The sequence below is a fragment of the Rhodofomes roseus genome (assembly GCF_022264815.1).
Source record: "Rhodofomes roseus strain CIRM-BRFM 1785 chromosome Unknown C8Q71scaffold_3, whole genome shotgun sequence".
Classification (NCBI taxonomy): Eukaryota; Fungi; Basidiomycota; class Agaricomycetes; order Polyporales; family Fomitopsidaceae; genus Rhodofomes; species Rhodofomes roseus.
Window position 1 is genome coordinate 793607 of NW_025952959.1, and position 16118 is coordinate 809724.

General features: G+C 55.2%; 5 protein-coding genes across 5 annotated transcripts; 2 read left to right on the plus strand and 3 right to left on the minus strand.

Annotated features, from left to right (window-relative positions):
• Nucleotides 1-122: 122 nt before the first annotated feature.
• C8Q71DRAFT_339983 (uncharacterized protein) lies at nt 123-2751 on the minus strand. Its single transcript, XM_047917920.1, has 10 exons — nt 2422-2751; nt 2302-2370; nt 2162-2247; nt 2033-2112; nt 1927-1979; nt 1723-1868; nt 1565-1667; nt 1194-1506; nt 696-1128; nt 123-634 (listed from the first exon to the last, which is right to left on the minus strand). The coding sequence occupies exons 1-10, from the start codon at nt 2566-2568 to the stop codon at nt 496-498; spliced, it is 1569 nt and encodes a 522-aa protein (XP_047782909.1). The 5' UTR covers nt 2569-2751; the 3' UTR covers nt 123-495.
• Nucleotides 2752-4041: 1290 nt separating this feature from the next.
• C8Q71DRAFT_340310 (uncharacterized protein) lies at nt 4042-4793 on the plus strand. The gene has a single exon (XM_047917922.1). The coding sequence runs from the start codon at nt 4214-4216 to the stop codon at nt 4703-4705; it is 492 nt and encodes a 163-aa protein (XP_047782910.1). The 5' UTR covers nt 4042-4213; the 3' UTR covers nt 4706-4793.
• A 1247-nt stretch (nt 4794-6040) lies between these two features.
• Nucleotides 6041-7260, plus strand: C8Q71DRAFT_853980 (uncharacterized protein; the record flags this gene model as incomplete). Its single annotated transcript, XM_047926996.1, has 3 exons — nt 6041-6731; nt 6793-6856; nt 7017-7260. The coding sequence occupies 3 exons, from the start codon at nt 6041-6043 to the stop codon at nt 7258-7260; spliced, it is 999 nt and encodes a 332-aa protein (XP_047782911.1).
• A 740-nt stretch (nt 7261-8000) lies between these two features.
• Nucleotides 8001-8376, minus strand: C8Q71DRAFT_853981 (uncharacterized protein; the record flags this gene model as incomplete). Its single annotated transcript, XM_047926997.1, has 3 exons — nt 8001-8116; nt 8181-8212; nt 8264-8376. The coding sequence occupies 3 exons, from the start codon at nt 8374-8376 to the stop codon at nt 8001-8003; spliced, it is 261 nt and encodes an 86-aa protein (XP_047782912.1).
• Nucleotides 8377-14080: 5704 nt separating this feature from the next.
• On the minus strand, nt 14081-16029 carry C8Q71DRAFT_853983 (uncharacterized protein; the record flags this gene model as incomplete). The annotated part of the gene is made up of 11 exons (XM_047926998.1): nt 14081-14428; nt 14483-14520; nt 14575-14636; nt 14692-14818; nt 14874-14932; nt 14993-15066; nt 15118-15171; nt 15226-15328; nt 15378-15464; nt 15544-15739; nt 15798-16029. The coding sequence occupies 11 exons, from the start codon at nt 16027-16029 to the stop codon at nt 14081-14083; spliced, it is 1380 nt and encodes a 459-aa protein (XP_047782913.1).
• Between the last annotated feature and the right edge of the window lie 89 nt (nt 16030-16118).

Consider the following 16118-nt stretch of genomic DNA (forward strand, 5'->3'; position numbering starts at 1 on the left):
ATGCATGCGAATGTTTCGTGTGCGCACAGCTCTGATGCTAGGCGACCAGGCGCTCTTTTATCGTCGTATCTGCTGGTCACCGCGTTTGAGGCCGAGCGACGCCGCGTAAGACGGACTTACGTCCGCTATGGCAGATGATCTAGGGCGCCATTGACGCAACACAAGACGGTTAACGGACATGGCAGGGAACCCGAACGCGCACCAGATGGCAGGTCAATTTGTCGATGCAATCGCGGGACACATCAGACGTCGAAATCGTATCATTCATAGAAGCGTATACAGGTGGACGTAAAGGATATCGCTAATCTACAATAAATGCCATGGAAAGGGTCGTACAGTTCTTCGAGACAATGGGGAATACAAGTCGAGAAGAGGGAACCAATCGTACTAGGTCATAATGATATGTTATAAGTCAGGCGAAGGGGATGTGCAAATTGAGGGGTATCACGAAGGTCGGACGGCGGTGGATGAAGTACCGACGATGTGCAGGTTTGTTTACTCGACGTAAGTCTCAGTGCCGCGCTTCCACTTGGCCCGCGGTGCGTATCGCAATGCCTTGTCGTTCATGCGCTCCTTGACTGTGATGTGTAGATTCGGCTTTCCCGGGAGATGACGACCCCTGCCGAGATGAATGCTGCAAAGCCAGGCGTGTCAGTAGGCCAATTGTCCCAAAGCACGCACATCTGCAGACTCACCTCCAGGATGTGTGCCAGCGACCATTTGGCTCCTGCCAATTGTAGCTCGTCGGCAGGATCTCGAGGAGCCACCAAAACGGCTTCCCATTCAGCTCGTCGTGCAACGGCTGCACCGCATGCTGCTTGTCCAGCCCGACAGGCCGTTCAAGCCGCTCGCAGTCGCCGTCCGAGCTCGGCCTCGCCTCCGCACTCGTTCTGCTCCCATGGCCCGTGCTGCTCCCCGCCTGCATGCTCGACCACCGCTTCTCCTTGGGCGGCGTGGCGAGGAATCCGGGGCCCGTGAAGAGCGAGTCGGGGATGTTCGCATTGTGCAGCGCGTCACGGTCGAAGACGATCCCGCACTGCGTGCGCACGATCTGCTTGACCATCCAGCGGAGCGTGATGTCTGCGAGGGTGAGCTTCTCCGTATCGGGCACGGCGCTGCCTCCGATATCTACGTGACAGGAAGTTCTGATCAGCTGGGGAACGAGTGCAGAAGGGCGTCCGCGTGGTGCTCACCACAATGGCAGCCTGCGAACCAGACCTCGAGCACGTCCGTGCCAGGCGCGAGCTTCTCTTCCCAGCCGAACTCAGCTGCAGCCGCCGACGGCAGGTTCGCCCATTCCAGGCCTTGGGAGTGGTGCTTCGAGGACCGCTTCCCGAGGCTTTGACGCATCTTCTCTGACAGAGCTGCGAGCTTGCTGGGGCTCTCAGGAGGAAATGCACCCTTCCTCCCCGGCGACACAACATTCTGTTTCAGCGCGCTCTTGTGCTTGCGCTGGCCCGGGGGGCTGGGCCGGTGGTACAGGTTTGGGCGGAACTTGGCGCGGTGCTGCGGCAGAGTATGTAAGACAGCTGTGTCTTATTTAGAGTTGGAGGTGACAGCATACCTCGTCCAGTGCCAGGGCATGTCTGAACGTCTTGATTGTGGTGTTATTCGCGACAAATGGCAGGGTTTTGCTGACGAGGCTGCCCACGCTGGCGACAGAGTCCCTGACGCGGGCGCAAATCAGGTCCGTGCCGCATCATGATGAAGACGGAGACCTACCAGACCCCGACGAACTCAATCTGGACGTCTCTGCAGAACGTTTTCTTGTAGCCAGCTGCGATCGCAATGCTGGAGGCGTCTGTGCGCTTGTAGAGCTTGTAAGCGAATGGAATCTGCTCGGGGTTGTCGCGGGGGAGGAGACCGATCTATCAGTTCGTCAGTACGTGCATCTCACATTGCCATAACTGTCTGTTTAAATCTCACCTTGTGCAACATGCCAGCTAAAGCTCTGGCAGTGTACGCCCCTCTCGAGAAACCTAGAATCGCACGTCAATCACGTACAGCAGAACGATACCTGGAACGTGCGCACCGAACATACAGATCTTGTCGCCTGGGCGGTAGTTTTGCATGAGAAAGCGGTATCCGTCTCGGACGTGAGCATCAAGGTACCTATGAGAATGAGCCTGCGTCGTACAAGCTAGCGTAGCGAGCAGCTCACCAAGCAACTCCCTGGTCAAGGATCCTCGCTCCCCACGAGAATACTGGGGAGACCACGCCGGGGTTCAGATACGTGCCGATCCCGGGCTACTCTCAGACGATCAGAACAGGTTAACGCCAATATGAATGCACAGCGCCCACTTGGTAGTAGCAGAGCTGCTCGGGGTGCTCTTTCTTGAGAAGCGAGTAGAGCTTCACGACATTTGTGTTCTGTGTCGACCGTCAGACCAGTTCGACACGTCCCTCTGTGGCGCATCTCACCTTGCCGTTGTACTGGTCTGCAGTGCCGTCAAAACACATAACAAGCGTGCGGGTCATGTCGGGTTCGTGGAGGTCGTAAAAGGAGTTGGCGGTGACCCTGCCGAAGTCGGGCGTCGCTGGGAGGGGGACGCTGAGCGGGTCCTCCATCTTATAACTGTGGTTTCCAGAGGACGCGGATCTGGCGGTCGGTGCCGAGCGTCAAGATGGGGCGCGAATTTGGCGGATTGAAAGGGGGCGGTGTCCCTAGAGTACAATAAAGACGAAACGAGCGGGATGGGCGGTGTCGGCGTGCGACGGCGCTGACAAGGTTGGGATTGGCGGCCAGTGCCGCGACGACCCATTCCCCACCATCAGCACCTGCCAATTTAGGCCCTGCACTGTGACGGACGTGGCGGGACTCTTCACCGTCTCCGTTCTCGGAGTCACATGTCGCCGGAAGACATATGAGCAAGGAGAAGGAATGCATGCGAGGCGTACACATCTCTGTGTGTAGCTTCCGTGTTCTGGGCACCGATGCAAATGCATGACAAGAAAATGATCATGATGTTGATCAGCGCTGGCCGAGGAGACGGCGCCTCGTCGACGTTTGGTAGCATCATGCAGTGCGCGCACGTGGGAGGCCTGCACGCCGCTGTCGGTGCTTGGCCGTTGCCCAACGAATTCGTGAAGCTCTCCCAACCATGCGCGTTAGGTGGAACACGTTGCACAGCTCGGAGCCGGCACTGCTTGGTCAGTCTAATCCTAATACTGACTTGTTGTGCTGCCGTTGAAACAGTGACCCTCGAACCAGTGAGGACCGTTTGGTGCCAACTACATAGCTGGCGCCGCCCGGGGTGAGTACACTCGTTCACTGGGCTCCTGAGGATATAATTGACATTACCATCTGGTCATACCATGAATGCGATCCATTATCCACTCACCACGAAGCGCACCTGCATTCTTCTCACAACACTGTACCGTAGATTGTTCTGTACATTCCTCCCCTTTGTCCGAGACGGCGAGACCGGCCGCTTGGCACACTCGCTTCTAGAGGCATCCGCCGCCGAAGCAGGAAGCTTCAAAACGAATATATAAACAGTGGCCTGTAACTCGACTTCGCGAGTCCAGTTCCATGCGAATCCTCCTGCTGAGTGGCGCTCCCCCTACCGTCGTTCGACCGACTGTGCACCTCCAGCAACCAGACACTTACGTGAACGAACCACTCTCCAAGACGAGACACGACTTTCAAACAATCAAAGCGATGATACAGACTGCTGGCGTGCAGGTCATAATATCGGACAAGTACGTTTCTCCGCATCCACCTCCGTTCACTGGCGTCGAAGTTGACTCAAATTGGCAACGATAATACTAGGCACACCTGTGAAGTGGTGTTGCCTCCAAGACTACCAGCTCTAAAACTCAGCTCTGGCACTCACCCAGTGAAGACCTGCCTCGCCATCTGGGGGTGAGAAGCACACATAGTAGGCTCGAGGCGTGCGGGCGGATGAGAGTCTTCGTTACATGGCCTGTAATGTCTGGAGCTACTGCTCAGAGAGGCACGTCTTCAGGTCGTGCAGAGCCCGTTGCTCGCGCCGTCGGAGCCTCAGTCATCGAGCAGCATGGCTTCGTCGTCGCCGACATCCCCCGGGATTTCATGGACATGCTGCATAGGAACTCAAGGCTGTGAGTTGGCGTCTTGAACGTGGATACAAGACTGCCGTGGCGGTCGAAGGAATTGGAGACACTTTTCAAACACTTTGATAGCTGGCAGTGGCGTAGCCGGCTTCCTAGCCCTAGGACTGACCGTGAGTTCATGTCGTCCACTGGCTACCGTACCGTCGAGCTGATTCTGCTCCAGCGCCACTGTTTCTCTGACGTCCCGAGGGCTATCAACACGTCAATTCTTCCGGATGACGTACTCCAACTCGTCTTTGACTTCCTGGCGGAGGAGCGGGTGTACTACGGCCGCAACCTCAACTTCCAAGTAGCGAACGACGTGATACCGCAAGTATGTGGGAGCTGGAATCCTTCAAGAGGCTCCCGGTCCCCCGGACATCGCTTTGGAGGACGTTCCTCATACATGAACACTGCAGTGCGCGTGAAGTCTGCGACAGGTTGGATCTATCGGACAGTCATTGAAGGCGTGCAGGTCGAGTTCACGCGGATGCACGGCGCCGTCGAGTGGGGACTCCACTTATCTGAGCTCCGACTTTTCATTCACCTCGCGGAGATTCTATGCAAGCATGCGGGACGATTTGAGGAGTTCACGATTCTCCACTTCGACGCTGAAGCGCTGATGGCGTAGGAGACAATCGAAGCCCATTGAGGTGTTGCTCCCTACATATTATAAGTATCAAGTCACTTACACAATGCGATGCAAAATTTCGAAAGAACGCAGATGGATGATCATGAGCCTACGAAGTTTGGCAGGCTCATAGCATGCGTGAGCGGGAGACCTACATGCCACCGTCGGTGCCCGACATGGATGTAGAACCGTAGCAACCCTCTGCAACCTCTCAACTGACGCAGCTGGCGATTACACGAAAGGCGTTGAACAGTTTGGAGTCGCCACCCCGTCAGACCCTGGTGCTTGTTGGCTTACCTTTGTCACCGCTCCGTGCGAACGGTTTTGTGTTGATCTAGAGCCGACCGCTCAGCTGGACGCAATTGAGGCTTCGTTTGTGGTCACAGTTTGTTCATGACCTGTATGTGATTCATTGTACACACCTTCTTGAGGCGCATGTGCATTCTCCTCTCATCATACATTATGTTCTCATTGCATCTAAGAATCGACAATTCAGAACTCAGCTCACTGTGAACACTTGGTTGCACTCACCCCACGACCATTCCGCCATTTTGCATCTTGCACAAGAAGAGCTATTCGTCGAGAGGTCACTGCCCGCAGACGTACGGATTTTGTCAAGCACCCGTGGTGATGCAAATGACGACCAGTGCGACGAGAAGCCAGGGTGCGTTTCCTGGCGTCTGCCCCTGTTGATTAGCTTCAACATATTCATTCCGCAGACATACGCGCATCCGTGATGTCACAGCCAGCTGAGACTACCAGCTCTAATGCTCAAGACCTTGATTGGATGGGATGCCGGATGATGAAGCTGAGGTTGCAGGTTGGGATACCGCACCAACGCGGTTGCTGATGAGAGATCCTGCGCGGAGACCAGCACTGTCTTTCCTGGCCTCTAAAGCACCTGAAATTCGGTAGCCAGTCTGCACGCCCTTGTCAACATGCTCAGCTAGCGGCAAGGATCAAGCAGACGATAGCCAACTCGTTGCTCACTGCCACTGGGGCCGAGGTCGGAAGCAGGGTCTTTCATTGCTCACCCGCCATGAGGCCCACGAACCGCAGAGCTGGAACGTAGCATGAAGCGGACGATAAGTTGAAGCCGAACTGGCTGGTACTACATAACTTATCTCGTCTCTGGGTTCCCTTCCCGGCGTGCGCCGAGGGAGTGGCGATCCGAGTTGTGGCTAAGGGGCCACGCGGTCCCGTGACGTTACGCGAGCACAAAGCAAGTGTGGCTTCAACCCTCCAGCCACATCCAACCGCGACTCTCCCTCGCTTTACATCACCCCCTGCATTTGCTGCCAAATCATCAACCCCTATTCTCCATCTACTACCAAGATGCCAGCGCAGATCGTTGCAGGACCCAGCTATATCACCTCGACGGCCGCCCTCCTCCTCAAGGCCCAGCCTGTGGCTGTCGCCGCTCGCGCCGCTCACCCCATAGGTTCGACGGTCCTCAAATCGCAACCTCAGGCCATTACAACCTCCTCCGACAGGCCCAGGTATAGACCAGAGTTCTGCAATGTTCCTATCAAATTCAGGCGATACATACGCGACGAGACGAAAGAGCATGGTACGCGCAACGGACCGGAGGCACAGATGGCCTCTGCTGGCGCAGGGCCATCCTCTGGTAACGGAAACATCGTAGAGCCCCAACATCATGAGAACGTGGGCAGTGAGGGCGCGCTCAACGAGAGGGGCCGCCACAGCGACGCATCGGGAGACAAGATGCTTCAGGTCGGCTTGGACAAGCAACCCGACGGAGGCGTCTCTACAGCCACTCAACACCATGAAGGCCAGTCAGATCAAGGACGTGCCACTCCCAATGGGTCTCAGAGTAAGACCATCGGGGAATCTGGTCGGACCAAGCCAAGCCACCGCGCACACTCGCGCAAGTCTTCTGCGCAAAGTCCCCGAGAAGCCACGGCGACGGATATTGCGCAGCCAACACGACGGAGCGCGAGGCTCCGGGGGAAGGCAAAGTCACCCACTGAGTCGTCAGAGACCCAGAACGGCACCGAGGCCACAGGTAAGCGGGTAGTCATCATGGATCGCTGGGTCTTAGAGTGACACTGTCGTCCGTCTTGCAGAGGAGCAAATGCCCGAGGCGGGGCCAAGCAAGACCCGGAACGTGAGACAGAGGGTACCTGCGAAGTAAGTCCATTACCAAACGTGTCTTGTGTATCTGCGGTGCCCTTCTGCTGGCCGTATCTCGCGAGGCTGGGCATAATCGGCCCCTTGCCCCGACCCCTCCTCGACGGGCACCGATAGTATGACGAAGTGTAGGGCAGTCCTGCTGATGCGTAATGTTCAGGAAAGACGCCGATGGAGTAGACGCGACTTCAGTGGGTCAGAAGAGAAAAAGAGACGCGTGCGCGGATGCGAGCGACCCGTCGCAGCCAGAGCAGGGGCCAAAGAAGAGGTCGCACGCGGCGAAGAAGACAACTGGAGCCGATACGAATGGAGGAGCACTCACCGTCATCGTACCGCCGGCGAGAGCAACGAGACAGACCTCGCGCAAACAAAGAGTCAAGTCGGCCGCCGTAAAAGCAAAGTAACGGCCCTTGGACCCGAGTAACCGTCGGTCCAAATCCCTGGTCAATTGTTGGACGCCACCATGAGCAACACGGCCTAGGTGATTGGTGGCGTCTGCCGACTATAACACGTTTTGCACCAGAACTGGCTTGCGCTCCAGCGTACTTGGCAGAGCGTTCACGGGGGAGGAGGTTCCCTGATTGACGGTGCATAAGAAGTGGAGAGTAAGACCGATGATCGCGCAGCAAGGAACAATCGAAACCTATATAGGCGACAGCCCCGTACCTATTCAGCACACCCCAACTGCCGAACGCAACTCGAGGCGTATAGCACCTCCTACAACTGTAGGCGCAATGGCTGTGAGTGTTGCACTACCGGTCTTATGGACGAAATCTCACGCGTGTTTAGGGACCCACCACTGTCGGTTGCTCAGATTCGAGCGTCGTTCCCAATCAAAATCCTTGCATGTATCCAGCATGCGCATGCGCGGAACCACCGAGGAACGATTTACCTGGGTATCCCTTGTCGGCAGCATGGGTAACTGAGGTATAGGTGAGCGGAACGATCGAGAGACTTACATTTCAAGACTGACGCATTGCTGCTAGTGAAGTTGCACAATCATACTTACATACGGCTCCATATATCGGACCTTGCATCGTCTTTGGTTTCTGTACGTTGCTGCGGATATTCACAAAGGCTTGGATGAGGATGTCTTGTGTGAGGACGGCCATTCACAGTTCGGTATACGATTCGAAGCGATAATTCAGCGGCGCTTTGCCATCTGCATTGTGAGGTTGTCGATGTACATCTGCAACGTCTCATTCTCGGACAGGAACCTGTCAACGTCTCCTTGAACGCTCCGGACTCTGTCGAGCAGCGCTATCGCAACCAGACCGTAAGCAACAATACAGTACCTCATGCAACACGTTGACTAGAAACGCACCTCGCAAGTTCTCCTGAGCTGCAGTAACCTCTCTGTTCGACTTTAAGAACACCAATTGCGAGGGATAGTATTCACAGACTCACTTCACGAGCTTTTCCTTCTTCATGGCATCCTGGATGATGTCTCCGGTGCTCGAGGGGTCTGACGAGCCCCATCCTGGGCTAGGCTCGTCGTACATTGGCATCCCGAGATCCATTGGCGGTATTTATACGTGCTCAGAGCCGTTGAAGGAGGTCGTCGAGACTCAACGAAATGGTCCGTGTGCGCGATGACGGTGGCGACAGTCGCCGCGAATGACAGGCGACAGCAGCCCCCTGATCACATGCTCGAAGACGCGTCGCGTCGCGTGTCGCGTCTACTACGCGCTCTCCCTTGCTCTCGACTGTCATCTCGCGTGGCCTACATTGAGTCCTCGGCTTGCTTGCCAGTCGAAGTCTCTACCACCTGGTAGCATAGGTCAATCACACACTAGCTCGCTAGCATGGCGAGTCTCGACAAGCTGGCCATTCGTGGTATCCGGTCCTTTGACGACAAGCAAATCTCGGTCATAGAGTTCTTCACGCCTGTGACTGTTATCGTAGGCCACAATGGCAGCGGAAAGACCACCATCATTGAGTGTCTCAAGTATGCGACGACCGGCGACCAACCTCCCAACACACGTGGGGGTGCGTTCGTGCATGATCCGAAAATGGCGAATGAAAAGGAGGTCAAGGCGCAAGTCAAGCTAAGATTTTGGTCCGCGAACAAGACGAGAATGCTCGCTGTGCGGAACCTGTCTGTTACCATGAAGAAGACTGGTGCCCTCACCATGAAGACGTTGGAGAGTATTCTGGCTGTAGCCGATGAGAAGAAGGGGAATGTGAGTAGTCTGACGTTCTCATATGTATCCCCGAATCTCACCTTCGGCGTAGAGAGGAGCCATCTCCACAAAATGCGCAGAGATGGACGCAGAAATACCTAATTTGCTTGGCGTGTCGAAAGCAGTACTTGAGAACGTCATTTTCTGCCATCAGGAAGACTCCTACTGGCCTCTATCTGAGCCCTCCATTCTCAAGAAGAAGTTCGATGACATCTTCGAGGCAACTAAGTATGTTCAACGTCTTGTGATGATGCCTGGCCCTCACCGTCGTCTAGGTACACCAAGGCACTCGACAACATCAAAGCTCTACGGAAGGAGCGTGTGGCCGATCTCAAGGCGGAGAAGGAGCGTCTGGAATCCCTGCAGAAAGAGAAGACCCATGCTGATAAGCTGAAGACGCGTATCTCCGACCTCACGAGCACTATCTCGTCTAAGCAGTTAGAATATGAAGAGACGAAGAACCGGTATAACGACCTCGTCAAGGCGAACGCACGCTTCTACGAGTCTGCGACGAAGTTCCGCGAGACGTACATGAAGGTAGATACACTGAACGAGAAGAAGTCGCGGTACGAGGAGGAGTTGGCTGGCGCCCGGGAGAATGTGCGCGAGTTGGACGGTGAGCACGTAAGATGTACGTCTTCATTCTCGTGGTTTAACATGGTTGCACTGTAGGGACCGACCAGGAGCTAGCGGATCGTCTGAAGAACTTCGACGACCATGTTATGAAGCAGAAGCAGAAGCAGCGGTCGGAGACGGAGAAGGCTCAGGACATCGAAGAGGAGCTCAGCGCGATTAGGAAAGAACACGTCAAGCTCGTTGGTCAGCAGGGACAATTGGTTGCAGAGGAAAAGGTTTGTACTCTTGCCTCTTGTTCATACATATGAGTATCGACCATGGACAGGCACAAGAGCAGCGCATCGCTGACCGAGAGGAGCTTATACGGGAGATTAGTGCGACGCATAATATCAAGGGCTACGATCATGCCCCGCTCGACAGGCACGGAGTGACCGACTTCATCGAAAAGCTGAAAGACTTGAAAAGGCGGCAGAACTTGGAGACGGACAAGCTGCAGGTACGATTGCTACTCCGTGCACTTTGCCTGCCTAGAAGCTGAAGCCGGACGACCTTGTAGGAAGACAGCCGAACTCGTAGCGACGAGTACAACTCGCAGTCAATGCAGTTACATGCTGTCGTACAGGGGCACAAGCAACAGAAGGCAGACCTGAAGATACGGATTGTAAGCCAACTAGTGCTTGCGTTGGAACGAACATCTCATAGCTGCTGTTCTCTGTGTAGGCGAGCACGCAGTCCAGGTTGACCCAAGCGGAGGTAGAAGTCGATCGCGCGAGTGCGCTAGCCTCGCAACTTCGTTCGCTCCAGATCGACATCGAGGAAAAGGATCGCCGGATTGAGGGCATCAAGGAAGAGATCAAAAGGGGCAACTTCGACCATCGGCTGTCCGAGATGAACTCGAAATCGCGGAGCATGGAGCTTCGTCGCGACGAGCTCACGGCTGAGATCAGAGCCTTGAGCCTCCAGGCAGACGCACGTGCCAGACTCGATCTGAAGCGCACAGAGCTGAAGAACAAGACGACGGAGATGCACAACACGTAGGTCACGCATTCGTGTCTCAAGGGTTCATGGTCTGATGGGAAAACAGGATCCAGATGAGCAACCCGAAGTTCCGCAAATTGGTTGATCGAGACGCACAGCCTGACACGATGGAGCGAGACCTTGAGCGTGTTGCCATGTACGTGACAGTTCGACGGTGGACATCACTGGAACTCACTACTTTGTCATAGTGAGAAGGAGCGGGAACATGCCGACTTGGGAATGACCTCAAACATCGCCAGCAAAAGCTTGCAAGTCGCAGAGGCCACCCTTTCTAGTCTGAAGTCTCAATCCAAGGTCAAGCAAGACGAGGTTAAAAGTTGGTAGCATAAGCATTCCCTCGCACGAATCTGGGCCTCACTCTTGTCAGTGCTGGACAGGAAGATCTCGGCAGGCCTGACTTTCAAGATTGAAGAAGAAGAGTTAATTTACGAGTCAGTCGACAAAGGCTTGCAGGACTGCAACACAGAGCTTTCACTAGCTCAAGAGTGAGCTGACATAGGCTCTCACATGACTGTATGGTCGCGCTCACCACGTCTATCAGGGAACTCGGCAAAGCAAGCGGTGCCGACCGGATGTACCGATCACTGCTCAACGATGGCAAGACGAGGAAGTGTTGCCCTCTGTGCGCCAGGAGCATGGACAGCAAGGTTATCGCAACATTCGAGAAAGCTGTGAGTCTCAATGCTAGGTGGACGACCTTGCCCTAACGACACCCTAGCTTCAAGATCTCATCAAGAAGACGACACCAGAGTCAGTAAAGGAGTTGACTGAGTTTTTGCAAGGGTGGCAGGGTGCTGTCCGGCACATGCAGGATCTTGCTGCTCTGAATAACGCGCGAAAGAAGCTTGCAGAGGATGAGATTCCCTCTCTTCAAGCTCAGATCAAGAAGCATGAAGAGGAGTACCCAGGCCTTACGAAGAAAGCTGAGGACGTGAGATACGTTCACGTTATCACACTGATGGTGTTTGCTCACCTTCACACAGGCACAGAATGAGCTGGACAAGGTCACCAGAGAGCTCAAGGACATAGCTGCGCTGCGGCAGCAGGCCAGTCTCGTGTCACAGCTGCAGAAGGACATAGAGCGCCTGAAGCGCGAAATCTCCACCATTGAGTCTGAGCTGATGACTACTGGGTCGACAAAGACGGCGGATGATCTACAGGAAGAGCTTGATACCCTATCCACTAACATGTAGGCCTCTAGTCTTGCACATTGCTTTCGTGTTGTGCTAAATATCATTCAGGCGGGCCAACGACCGGGACAAGCAGGCGTTGATGACAGACCGCGAGCGCTTGAATAATGCACTCCGTCTGCATGATTCGGAATTCAGTGGACTCAAAGTTCGTGAAAGCGAGGTGAAGAGTCAGGTGCGCGAGAAGGCCAATCTCGAGGCCCGTATCAAAGAGTGGAAAGAGGATATTGCCAACTTCACCGCTCAGCTCAAAGTAAGGCCGCTTCCTTCAACATCATGACTGCCCTTCATAATTCTCTCTGCAGGACCTGGACGCCAAGATCTCTGACGCACAAGTCCCCATTGAGCAACTGGAGCGAGAGTGGCAGGCAGCGCATCGCGAGCTAAATGCCAAGATCGCTGAAGCACAGCGAACATCTCAAGAGGTCAACATGTCGACTGACAAGCTTGACAACATCACGAAGTCAATTGATCGGTACGTCTCCCCAAGTCCCCCTACGGTCTCGACTGACTGGCTGCGCGTAGATATGCGAAGGAAAGGCGTGGCCGTCGGCTAAAGGAATGCAATGAAAGGGTTGCAGAACTAGAGGAACAGATCAAGGAGCACAACATAGAACTCGAGCAAGTCCGTAACAGTATCCGACTTATCGACAAAGAGATCAGTGAGAGCGCTGCCTCTATGTCGAACTTGCGCGAGAACCTCCGGATCCGCCGCTTACGCCTCGACATCGCTGCGACTCAGGCGGAGATCGATTCCATTGACCTCGAGGAAGCTGCAAAGGCCAAGCGTATATTCGAAGAGAAGTACAATATTGAGAAGCAGAAAGAAACTCAGCTTCAGAGCACAGTATGTCCATTGCATTGCTCGTCTCTTCGGTTGCTGATCGTCCATGCAGTACGCGCACATCGGCGGTGAGATCAGCTCATTGCAAGCACAGTTGGAGACCCTGCAGGTCGACATGAGAGATTTCGAGAATATTAGCAAGAAGTATCGGGATCAACTCATCAGGGTCAAGGTAAGGCGCCAGGCTCAACGTACGTGGCATGGCTCATTCACGCCCTTGCAGATGTCGGACATGGCGAACAATGATCTGGAGAAGTATGCCAAGGCCCTGGAAAGGTATATCCCTCAGCATCCTGCGTAGGTCTGTTGCTGACAACCTATCCCACTAGCGCCATCATGAAGTACCATACGCTGAAAATGGAAGAACTCAATGACACCATGCGCCACTTGTGGAACAAGACCTACCAGGGAACAGGTTCGTCGAAGTAGTGGTCAATCGGGCGTATGCCGTTGCTCAGTATTTCGCATGTAGACATCGACGGTATCAAGATTCGTTCGGATATGGAAGGCGGCGTGTCGAAGCGGTCCTACAACTATCGCGTACGTTTGTAGTTGACATAAATGCACCTCCTTGTTAACCGGACTTACTCTTAGGTGGTCATGATGAAGGACAGTGTCGAGATGGACATGCGAGGACGGTGCTCGGCCGGCCAGAAGATGCTTGCTTCCATCATCATCCGTCTTGCTCTCGCAGATTCCTTTGGCCAGAACTGCGGCATCCTCGCTCTCGACGAGCCGACGAACGCACTTGATACGGAGAACATCGATGCACTTGCGGCTAGCCTTGTAGAGTGAGTGTCTAGCCTTTACTAAGGCTGTCTCTTGCTGATCGCTGTACTGCAGCATCATCAACGAGCGTAAGAGCAACTCGAACTTCCAGCTCATCATCATCACGCACGACGAGAACTTCTTGCGGAAGCTCGGTCAGGCTGATGTCATGGAGAACTACTGGTATGTATCAGTGACTGGTCCCATCTACCACCGACTTACAAGGTCCATAGGCGTGTTGTCCGGGACTCGCGACAGAAGTCTGTCATTGAACGCCATAGGTTTGGCTGAGTCGTCGTTTTGAACGTTCCTGCTACGGCATCTCCGACTGCTATCTCATTGCTATCTCATTGCACGGTGCATTGCTTCCTATCTGTGGACTCATCCTTCTTTTCTGTCATCTTTTGTATTACATCGTTGATTACTGCAAGCAACGGCCTCCACGCAGAAGGCATACACCTGGCCTATTCGGCCACAGATGTGTGTGTGAAATACAACAACCACAACAATGATAACGAATTAGATCCTCAGAATAGCAAAGTCCAACATACACATCACGCAAGCGACAAGAAAGCACAAATACAATGGCAAATCACACAACCCGACGCACCACATCCCAACCTCCTCACACCGCCTCCGCCCCCGCCTCCGCATCCTTCTCCCTCCTCAAGCTCCCCTTCGACTCCCCCGACGCCCGACGCAGCTCCGAGCCGGGTATGAACGCGTCCTGGGGGCGGTCGATGATCTCGACCTTGACGCCCTCGCCGCGCACGCGCTCGGCGTAGTACGTATGCAGCGCCTCCAAGCGCGCCTGCTCGCTCACGTCGCTGTCCGTGCGCTTCGTGAGGAGGTCGAGGTCGAAGGACGGGTAGGGCGTGCGCGCGGGGGGCGCACTGTCGGCGCGTGGCTGATGGCGCGGGCGCACGAGGGGGGACTGGAAGGGGCGGAAGGACCACCAGGCGTGGAGGACGTCCTGCGGGTGTGTCAGCGGGTAAGGAAGCTTTCGAGTGAGATTTGGAAGACGTACGGTTTGGCTGGCGAATATGAGGAAGACTGCCATCCCGACTGTGGTGGATGAGACTGAGGGCATCATACGCTGGAGAAGACATTAGTACGTACCGGACGCGGTCAATATGTCCGGGAACGCGGTGCCTGTGTCTCCCAGAGAGCCCAGGTTCGCCCTACGTGGTAATAGGAGCGTCAGCATGTCTCGGGAAGCGAAATTGGGGTACGCACAAAGCGGCGGTGAGCGTGTACAGCGTCAGGACGCCGACGCGTATCCGGAAGGAAGTGTCAACTTTCGCTGAGTGCTGTCGGAGCGGCCGAGTCTCGCGCGTCCGTAGTTGCTGCATGGCGAGGTGCACTGCAATGGATATTTCGTCAACAGAGCTAGGCGAATGAGGATGCAGGGCGCTCACCGAAGAAACCTGCTGCGATGATGCACACAGCTGCAGAAAACACGGCGACTGCGATTGTACTGCGAGCGCGCGCACATGATTACGAGCAACATCTGAGTGGGGTGTATATGGAAGCTCACAGTGCTTGAACGTTGACAGCGCAGTAGAAATACCTCGTCGCCCGATCCACTTGTCCAGGATACTCCACTCCCAACTACCAAGCACCATCAGCCTCCCGACGAATCGCCTACAGCTTCAAACCTACCTTCGCTGCGATCGCGCAGAACACGCCCAACGTAAGGTACGGTGACACAATAAGCTACAAAGTCAAATGAGCGAATGCTCAAGCGGCACCCGCAATCACCGCACATACCATTACTCGGATTGGCCAGGAGGCCTTCTCCCGGAGCTGAGACTTGCCAGGCGTGCATGAGCGCCAGGTGCGGTAGGCAAGGGCGAGAGTCGCGACGGACGTCCTGTCGAAAGGCTCAAGAGGCAATTGTGTAGTATGGAGATGTCGCTTACATAGGGAAAGCGCCGCTCATGAGGGCCGCTTGAGCAGTGCATAGTCCCCTGGGCGGCTCAGGACCCGTCGTTTCGCTCGTATACAGACTGTATGGTGTTGTTGTGAGCATACTCTCGGTCCGAGCACTCACTTTGTCGGCGTTGCTCGCGTACAAAACGGACTTACAGGAGCGACGAGAGGATGCCAGACAGGATCCACGTGCAACAGAGGTTGATCACCGTCGAGTGCCTGACCACCGAGCGCGAGAGCGCAAAAGTCATGACGAGAATGGGGAGGAAGACATGGTCCGCGATGAGCTGGAAGAAGAGCCAGGCGGCCAAGTCCGCAGAGGCGCTCCCCCCAAGCTCTCCCTGCGTAACACCTGCACAACCAGACGTCAGCAGACGGCGAACCACCAGACCTACTATACGGCAACGCACGTCTGTAATGGGCGAATTCGTCTAGAGCGGGCATATCGGCGGCGGGCTGACAAGCTTGGGAAGGACGGTATGGTTCTCCCCGCTGTTTGTAAGCCGGAGAGCTGAAGAGAGCAAGGCGCTGCAGAGTGCGTGCCGCATGGCCCGCCTTCAGGGTAGTGCTGCGCGAGCGGAGAAGCTTCCGGCAGGCGAGGAGACCCGGGCACGCGGATGTAATAAGAGTGGATGCTGCCATGAGAGTTGCGGCATGGCGAAAGGCCGAGAAAAGGCGGTACTGTCCGTTGAAGTGTCAGTCACGGTGAACGGTGAAGGTGACGAGGGGCA

Coding starts and splice junctions, on each gene's coding strand:
- C8Q71DRAFT_339983 (XM_047917920.1), bottom strand. CDS start 2,568: ATGGAGGACCCGCTCAGCGTCCCCCTCCCAGCGACGCCCGACTTCGGC. Junction 1,869..1,926: donor TAGCTGGCATGTTGCACAAG/GTGAGATTTAAA, acceptor ACGAACTGATAG/ATCGGTCTCCTCCCCCGCGA. Junction 1,507..1,564: donor ATGCCCTGGCACTGGACGAG/GTATGCTGTCAC, acceptor ACTCTGCCGCAG/CACCGCGCCAAGTTCCGCCC.
- C8Q71DRAFT_340310 (XM_047917922.1), top strand. CDS start 4,214: ATGTCGTCCACTGGCTACCGTACCGTCGAGCTGATTCTGCTCCAGCGC.